Raw genomic sequence first — 8,740 nt, forward strand, 5'->3', positions numbered from 1 at the left:
AGGGCCATGTGCTGGAAACAGGACCTGGGCAGCTACCATGTAAGAGAATTATCCACGCTGTTGGCCCTCGCTGGGATTCATTCAGAGATCAAGGAGATAGCGGGTCAAGAAGAAAGAAGGATATCCTAAGGTTTACCTTTGAGAATTGTCTTGATAGAGCAAAGAACTACCGTTCAATAGCCGTCCCTGCAGTCAGTGCAGGCATATTTGGATTTCCCCTTGATCTTTGTGCAAGTATTTTGGTGGAAACCGTCATGACTTTCTTCCAGAAGAATCCTCATTGCAATCTCTCTGAGGTCCATTTTACAAATATTGATGACATGACCGTTAAAGCGTTCTTTGATGAAGCGTTCTTTGATGTAATCAAAATTCTTTTAGGAGCAGGCGTAGCTCAGTTGGTTAGTGCGCGACCTTCAGAGCTTGAGGTCCACGGTTCGATCCTTAGGATATGAACGTCTGTTTCGACTTTTCTCTAATCCGTGTAGCTTCAGCTTTAAATACTCTTAAAACAGAGCACTGATGGAGAGAGGGGGGTAAAGTGCGCACCGTCGGCTTCCATTGATAGCAGTTGAATTTCAACTGAAGGAACTACCGACGTTAAATATAGGTACTTTACTTTACTTTAAACGAAAAGGCAGTTTGGTAAAGAACGAACATTCAACGAAGGAATGGACAAGCCGACTTTGGTTAGTTCCAATCTCTATCAAGAGTCCAAGTCAACATCCTCTTCTTTTCCTGCTTCATCAAGTGGTAAAGTACTGACCACTCCTGAGGGAATTTCAATATTCGTCAGCAATGGAGATATATCTCAAGAGAAAGTAAGAACAAGAAATAATAAGTATATTTGCATATATATTTTGATGTTCTATACATATTTTACTCTATTTTACTAATTGTATACGCATCGAGATTTTGAGATGCCTGTCTAAAAATGTATATTATTATTATATTATCTAGACTTAGCACCGGAATCGCCAGGGTACGGGTTTAAATCCCGTTCAAAAGTCAGATTTTTTTCTGAATCTTATAATTTGCAGCTGCATAAGTTGCTTCATATATCATATACTGGGGAGGATCAGCTCAATTTGATACATTACAACCGCAGTATAAATATTTATTTCATATATATTCTTACACACACACACACACACACACACACACACACACACACACACATACGCACACGCACACGCACACGCGCGCACACACACACACACACGCACACTACAACATGTATATTATGAGATTTTTTGCCGTAATGACATGCTTACTTTCATTGGCGGACAGGCCGATGTGCTGGTTAATACAGCTGGAGAAGACTTGAACTTAAAAATAATGCCTGCGCACGTTCCTTTAGTAATTTGCAGAGATATTGTAGCAAGATATCACCAGTGAAAGTGGGAGAAATTGGTGTAACTAAACCAGGTAATCTCCAATGTCAGCACGTATTCCATGCTGTTTGTGGAGACTAGGACAGTGGAAAGGGCGAGAAGGTATGTTTTTATGACTATAAAATAATATTTATGATTAGCATAATTTTAGACTTTGATATAGAGTTTCGCAAGCTGTGATTGGTTGAGCGACTGGTTTTTCAAAGTTTTTCAAAGTTTTCCAGATCGGAAGTAATACTAAAACGTTTTCTTTATCCTGAATATCGACTTTTCGCCTTTGGCGAATAATCGTTAATTGGTATTTTTACACAAGTAAATATAATAAATCCGGCGCGCTCATTTGTCACAATTTAATCTTATGCTTCTACATTTGTCTATTGAAGAAATAGAAAACGCGCACGCGTGCTGTATGCAGTTATAAAGCACGCGGAGGTTGGCAGAACACGAGAGAAGTGTTAGGAGAAGCAAGACGCGTAGCGGAGTGATTCTGGACACTTCTCGAGTGTTCTGGCAATCCCCAAGTGCTTTTTAACTCCAGATAGCACAGCAAGCAAGTTTTTTATTTTTTTTATAAAATACAATTTACAATAACCGATATTTTAGATAGGAATGACGCAACTGAAAGTGCGCGCGCGCGTGCTGTGTTCTCCTATCAAGCACGCGCTTACAATCAATCATAACGCGAGATTTATAACAGTTATTTTATAAAGTGTTGTATATTGTATTGTATCGATATTCACTGAGCATGAAACGAATAATCGTCTTCGTGTTTTTAATAGCGCAATGTCTTAAGCTTACATCCATGTACTCTGTGGCACTCGTCTTGCCATTTTGGTCTTTGGTGCGTGTGATGAATCATTTATATTCGATGCAATTTTTTTCGCCATAATAACAGACCCCAACCACTACAGCCACCTGGGTGTTCACCAAATGGAAAACATTTAATGGCAATCTGTGTTTTAAAAACATTGATGAAACTCCTCTTTCAACAATTAAATGCTAGTTCTTTAAACTCATGGATAGAGGCTTTGCACCATCACGTGCCGGCGCTCATAATACAGCTTGGACGGCCTGTGGTTAGATGGCAGAAGAATAAAATCCCTTTGCTCTCGGGAATTGAATTCTTTCTCATGTAAAACGATTGTATTGTTCTTGCGGTTAGATGGCAGAACAATAAAATCCCTTTACTCTCGGGAATTAAATGATTTCTCATGTAAAACGATTGTATTGTTCTTGCCATCTAACATAGCCTCCGTCACTTGATAGTGGAATTCGAAAGCCTCTAACATTCTTAAACCTTAAATTTGGTTCAAACTCTTACTGTACAAACCATTATCGAAGTTTACTAAGTTCATATTTGTTAGGACTGGTGTATGGTTGCCCTAGTTCGACCAAAAACTTATGAATTTATCATGGGTTTTTGGTGTTAATAAACGCGCAGAAAATTAAAAAAAAAAGTCATATTCAATGACTAAGCAGATGGACATCTTTGATTGAAATAGATTTTTAGATACTTCGGGCAATTCTTCAGAAATGTCTCAGCTTTGCTGAAAGAAGAGGGGCCAATTCCATTGCAATTCCTGCAATTGGAACTGGTGTATTACAATTTCCACGTAAAGTTGTGGCTCGGATTTCCTTCGAAGAAGTTATTTCATTCAGGTATATTTGACGACCAGATTTTGGCAATCTTTAGCTTTAACTGTATATATGTTGAATGTATGGATTTCGGATGAAAGGCGTAGAATTGAAGGGTGAAAATGATAACGTTTCGTAAATAAATGTTGTAATAATATGTCATAATAATATAATATGTTATAATAATATATGTTATATTCGTAGAAAATTCGTTTGATAACATTTAATGAGATTATTATTATTTTTACAACAGTAAAAGTCGACCCAATTCCCTAAAAGAAGTAAAGTTTGTTCTGTATGACAAAGATCACCTCACCGTGCAGGCCTTCAGAGATGAAACAGCAAGTCGATCGTCAAGTTCCAAAAGCTTCGGAACACCGAAGAGAAGAACTTCCCGAAAAACAAACATGACACTAAGAAAAAGAAAGGAAGATTGGTTTGAAGTCGAAATGGATGAGCTATCGGTGCAGGTACAAAGTGGTGACATTACGCAAGAAGCAACTGATGCAATAGTTATTCTTTCAAATCCTGAACTTGATCTTACGTATGGCGGAGGTGCTGGAGCTGCAATTCTTAAGGCCGGTGGTCCTACCCTTGAGAGAGAATGTCGACAACATCCAACCCTGCAGCTGGGTGATGTTTCCATGACATCGGCGGGGAGGCTGAAGGTGAAGAACCTAATTCACTATGTTCCATCAGGTTCTCTAAGCGAAGCAGAACTAATTAACACTGTTCTTGACTGCCTCCAGTTCGCTGACCAGAAAGGGTTAAGAAGCATTTCTTTCTCTGCAATTGGAACGGGGAATCTCGGTGTCAATGCAGATAATTGTGCAAAGGCAATGCTGACGGCATTCCGTGATTTTTCTAAAACGAATCCAAAATCAGTCCAACTTGTTCGGGTTGTAATTTTCCAGAAATCAATGGTTAAGCATTTCTATTCACAAATGAAGGAATTTGTTGGAGAAGTACCAGATAAAGATTTAAGCCCTGGTATCTTTAGAAAGCTCGCCAATTTCATTGGAATTACCAGTGAAGAAGAAAGAGGCGTAGAAATAGACCCAGAGATAGAGCATTACGAAAGCTCTGAAATTGTTCTTCATGTGTACAGCGGTGATCAAAAATATCTTGATGCTGCTGTGAATGCTATTAAAGTTATGATCAACGAAAATTGCAAACGGCAAGTTATTACTAACGACGCAATAGCCCACATGGACCAGAATGATCGAAGAAAGATACGCACACTTGAGAGTCAATTTGACTGCAAAATACTAGTGGAAGTTGCTGTAAGTCGAATTATCGTGGAAGGAAACAATGAAGATATTTTGGGAGCTTTGTCTGCGATCCATGATATATTACACGACGTAACTGACAGAGTAAAACGACTTGAACAAGCTGAGCTTCTTGCTAAAGACGTGGAATGGCAATACGAAGCAAGCGATGGCTTTACTGCCTACAGTAAGGAGTCGAACGCCAAGATTGAATTTGCGTTTCAAAACAAGGACAAAGAGGTCACTTTTGAGGAAGATGGCGAGGAGTTGAAAATAAACTTTTCTCTTAAAACAGAATACAGTGCAGAGGGAGAAACAAAAGTAATGAGGAAAGGTCAAAGCGGTAAGAAATAGGCTAGATATTGCCTAATTATAATTAAAAAGAAAAAAAATCTTGAAAATTATTAATGAACAGGGACCATTATTTTCTGAGTAACATTATTTGTAGTTGCTGGTATTCTTCTCCTATATAATAAACTGAAAATACCACTTAAAATCAGTGCAGGTATCATTTTGATTGAGCTGAAATTTTACAGGAATAACCCATTCGGATGCGAAGTATACTATGTTTGGGAATTTTTAAAGGAGTCTGTGACGTCATAAACTCGACACTAAACATTGCTCCATACATTTCTTTGTGTTTTATACTCACTATAGACCGTTTTCTGAAGGTTGCGTGCGCATTCAACTTGACGGGCCACAAAATTGAAAAATGCAAATTTAGTAAAATTGAGAAGCCAGTTTTATATTGAAAGAGGAGAATAATCGATTTTATGAATTCTTATCGAAAACAATTTCATAGAAATGTATGATAATTCTCATTGTAAAGCTTCTGTTCTGATATCGTGGCCCGTCAAGTTCCTTAAATTTGGATGCGCACGCCACCTTGAGAAAAAGGTCTATTAAAGAAAAGATACCATAAAATGATTCTATCCAAAAGTTATGTACATTAAGTCCATAAGCGGACCTTTGGGCTTAATAGAATTAAAGTAAAACATAAAGTTATTTAAAAAGAAATGTATGGAGCGATGTTTAGTGTTGAATTGAGTGTATGACGTCACAGACACTGCGAACTTGCGTAAAAATATAATACTTCCCAGTGGAATATAAAATATTCAACCCTTAAAATTTATTCCATTGAAGTTTCAGCCGAATAGTACAGACTATAAGCAAGAGAGCATAACTATTTATACTCTTTACCTATGGGATTATAGACTTTTCGATGAAAAGAATTGAAAGATCTAAGTTGAAAGAAGCGATCAATGTTATAAAAACTAAGAGTTAGATACTGATGATTTTTTTCTGTCCTGTAGAAATATCGTTGCCAGACGATTGGGACCCCCAACCACTGAGCAGTAGCGGTAGCGAGGTAACAGTTCATCTTGTCGATCTTGATCGTCGCAAACACGTTAATGAATACCTAAAGATTAGTGATCTTGTAAAGAAAACCCTCCCCGCATCAAACAAGATCAAGAAAATACAACGCGTTCAGAATCCAGCACAGTACAAGATATATGCTGTGAGGAAACAAAGGATGGACGAGGAAAAGAGCACAGGTGGTAATGAAAAGATGCTGTTTCATGGAACCCAACCAGAGAGCTGTGGTAGTATCAATGCAATGGGATTCAACATGAGTTATGCAGGGCGAAATGGTTTGTATAAAAAATATGTTATTATTTTTCTTTATATTTAGCTTATAGCTGTTATGTGTGATTCACTATATGTAGTTATTTTAGTGTGTGTCATAAAATTCACCATGCATTAGGGGAAAGTGAGTAAAATAAACTGGAACTGGTCAAACATTTGAAGGGGGAGGGTTGGTGCATTTCTAATTTTACCATGCCGATTCTTTAAATGTATATATTACCATAAATAGTCCCCTTCACAGTTTCCTGCGCCATCTTGAAAGGTAGCCGTGACCTTTGCATCGAAGCGAGACGAACGGTGAGCTTGCAATGATAGAGACATGCGAATAATTGTCCAAGGTGTTTAAAAAAGGTCTTTATCATTGCCAGCTCACCGTTCGTCTCGCTTCGATGCAAAGGGCACGGCTACCTTTCAAGATGGCGCGGGAACTGTGATAGGGACTATTGCTGCAAGGAAAATGTAACTTTCTCCCTTATATGATAAGTGTATTTTGATTGGAATTAGTAGCTAGTGTGATATCACCGGTGAAGGAATGTCGGGAATACGGGACGAAAGGAAAATAGCTCGCAACAACCCTCTCCTTAGCTTTGGATATTAGACTATAGCTACTAATCCTCACTTGTAGAAGATGATATAGGTAAGTTGTAGTGCTTGGGGACGAGGTTATTCCGGGCGAAAGCCCTTGGAATTAAATTCGGAAAAATTAATTTCCGACCTCGCTGGGATTCGAACCCACGACCTTCGGAATTGTACTACCGATGCTCTACCAGCTGAGCTAGAGGTCAGACTGAGAGCAGGCCGGGGTGAAATAGATGTTAGGTCGCGGTAATTATGATGCAAAGATGAGAGTATGTGGACCGCGTGGCACTAATGAAATAGTAGAAGATAATATAGGTAAGTTGTAGTGTTTGGGGACGAGGTTATTCCGGGCGAAAGCCCTTGGAATAAAATTCGTGGGTTCGAATCCCAGCGAGGTCGGAAATTAATTTTTCCGAATTTAATTCCAAGGGCTTTCGCCCGGAATAACCTCGTCCCCAAGCACTACAACTTACCTATATTATCTTCTACTATTTCATTAGTGCCACGCGGTCCACATACTCTAATCCTCACTTGACCAAACTGACCATAGACAACACCAAACAGTGACCAAGGGAGAAAGGGACTGTTTGCAGGCTAAAAACGTCTTTGTCGTTGGCTTACATGTAAACAAGACCAATGTTTTTTTTAATATCAGCTTCTCTCTATGGTCAAGGAGTGTACTTCGCTGTAGAAGCAGAAATATCTGCGAGATCAAATTACTCGCCACCAGATCGACAGGGCAATCGTTACATGTACGTGGCACGTGTATTAACGGGTGAATATACTGTAGGCGCCCAGTCTATGGGCGTACTTCCACCAAAAAATTCTGCAAACCCTACAGATAGGTACGACACAGTAGTAGACGACGTGGCAAACCCATCTATCTTTGTAGCTTTCTTTGATTGGCAGTGCTTTCCTGAATATCTTATAACATTTCAGTGAAATGATGTATGCTTCGATAAACTCTTTACTTCGCTATAAAGTAAGATGAGATGTTAGCTTGATAGTTAACTATCTTTTAAAACAATTATTAACCTTATAGACCCTTGCAAAACGTAGGAATGCAGCTTAATTTAAAACTACAGTTCCAGAATTCTTTTTGGTAGCTTTTTTACAGTGCTAATTTTCACTATTGTCTTGGTATTGTCAGAGGAGTTTTAACATTTGAAAATGAAAAAAATGAAAAAATATTTTGAAAAGGATTGTGGTTTATAGGTATGAAACGTCATAAGGCGGTTAAGGTCTATTCCGCATGACATTGAAAATGTTTTGTTTTGTTCTCCAAATTGAGCTGCTTTGACGTCACATGCAGGGGGTCTATTGTATCTCTATTTTAGGATTCGGATAGCTTAGCAAATAGGCTATGACTATGGCTTATGTATTCGTATAGCTGATTCTAAAAATATATATATAAGCGTACATACAAGGTTTGAGCCTTCGCTCCCTCGATTTTGGGGCCTTCATTTCCCATAAGCAGCAAGATCATAACGATTGTCCCGATCTTATTGATTTAAGTAGTCGGTACTGCTAAAAACAACGCCCCTTCCAACTCTGAGACCTGCTAAAATTCATTATCATGTAATGCCAGGTGATTTCGCTTCTCTCAACCAGAACAAATTAGCCAGTCAGCGAACATTTTATTCAAAGCTTAATATTTCCTAGGCCAGGTTTTTAGCTCGATAAACAACAGCTTTTGCCCAAAAATAAGATAAAACTTCGAATTCTCCGCGGGAGGATTCACCAAATTATCTTTTAGAAATAGTAATTTTCGTTGTCGTTGGGGGGAAATATTTGGTTTTGACAAGAGATAATAAAAAATACTTGGAAATATTCGCTGTGATAATCAATGCATTGCGCGCTTAGATTCCAAATTACCTGGTGACTATTACTGTATACAAATGCAATGTTTAATGAAGTGGCTGGTATTCAGTTGCATAGAAGTCTATTTACATGATAGAAATGTATCCATCGATGAATGATAAAGCAGAGTTTTATTGAACGTTATAATTATATACTTGATATGCTGGTTAAACTTAAACTTTTTATTATTAGTTAGGTCTATATTTACTCCTCTTGTATTTGCACTAACGATTATATGGTTGGTAGCCTGAGAAAACAGACGTCTTTTCGCTCCCCCTTTCGTTGCTTTCGCGAAGGCATGGAAGAGCGAAAGGACGTCTGTTTTCTCAGGCTACACACTTATTTCAATAAAGTTAGTGA

General features: G+C 38.3%; 1 protein-coding gene across 1 annotated transcript; it reads left to right on the forward strand.

The window, feature by feature from the left end:
- Window positions 1–1,435: 1,435 nt before the first annotated feature.
- On the forward strand, window positions 1,436–7,462 carry LOC116299452 (protein mono-ADP-ribosyltransferase PARP14). Its single transcript, XM_089034051.1, has 6 exons — window positions 1,436–1,493; window positions 2,171–2,232; window positions 2,923–3,050; window positions 3,280–4,637; window positions 5,608–5,946; window positions 7,176–7,462. Exons 1-6 carry the CDS (start codon window positions 1,436–1,438, stop codon window positions 7,460–7,462), a joined length of 2,232 nt encoding a protein of 743 aa, XP_088890177.1.
- The last annotated feature ends 1,278 nt before the right edge of the window (window positions 7,463–8,740 follow it).

Source organism: Actinia tenebrosa, unplaced genomic scaffold, assembly GCF_029948245.1.
Source record: "Actinia tenebrosa isolate PJP-AT-01 unplaced genomic scaffold, QUT_ActTen_1.0 PGA_scaffold2__45_contigs__length_23673736, whole genome shotgun sequence".
Taxonomy (NCBI): domain Eukaryota; kingdom Metazoa; phylum Cnidaria; class Anthozoa; order Actiniaria; family Actiniidae; genus Actinia; species Actinia tenebrosa.

Excerpts from the sequence above, each read along its gene's own strand:
- LOC116299452 (XM_089034051.1), top strand. The coding sequence starts at position 1,436 with ATGTCAGCACGTATTCCATGCTGTTTGTGGAGACTAGGACAGTGGAAA. Across the intron at positions 1,494-2,170 it reads ACAGTGGAAAGGGCGAGAAG|CGCAATGTCTTAAGCTTACA; the intron begins GTATGTTTTTAT and ends TGTTTTTAATAG. Across the intron at positions 2,233-2,922 it reads TCTTGCCATTTTGGTCTTTG|AAATGTCTCAGCTTTGCTGA; the intron begins GTGCGTGTGATG and ends GCAATTCTTCAG.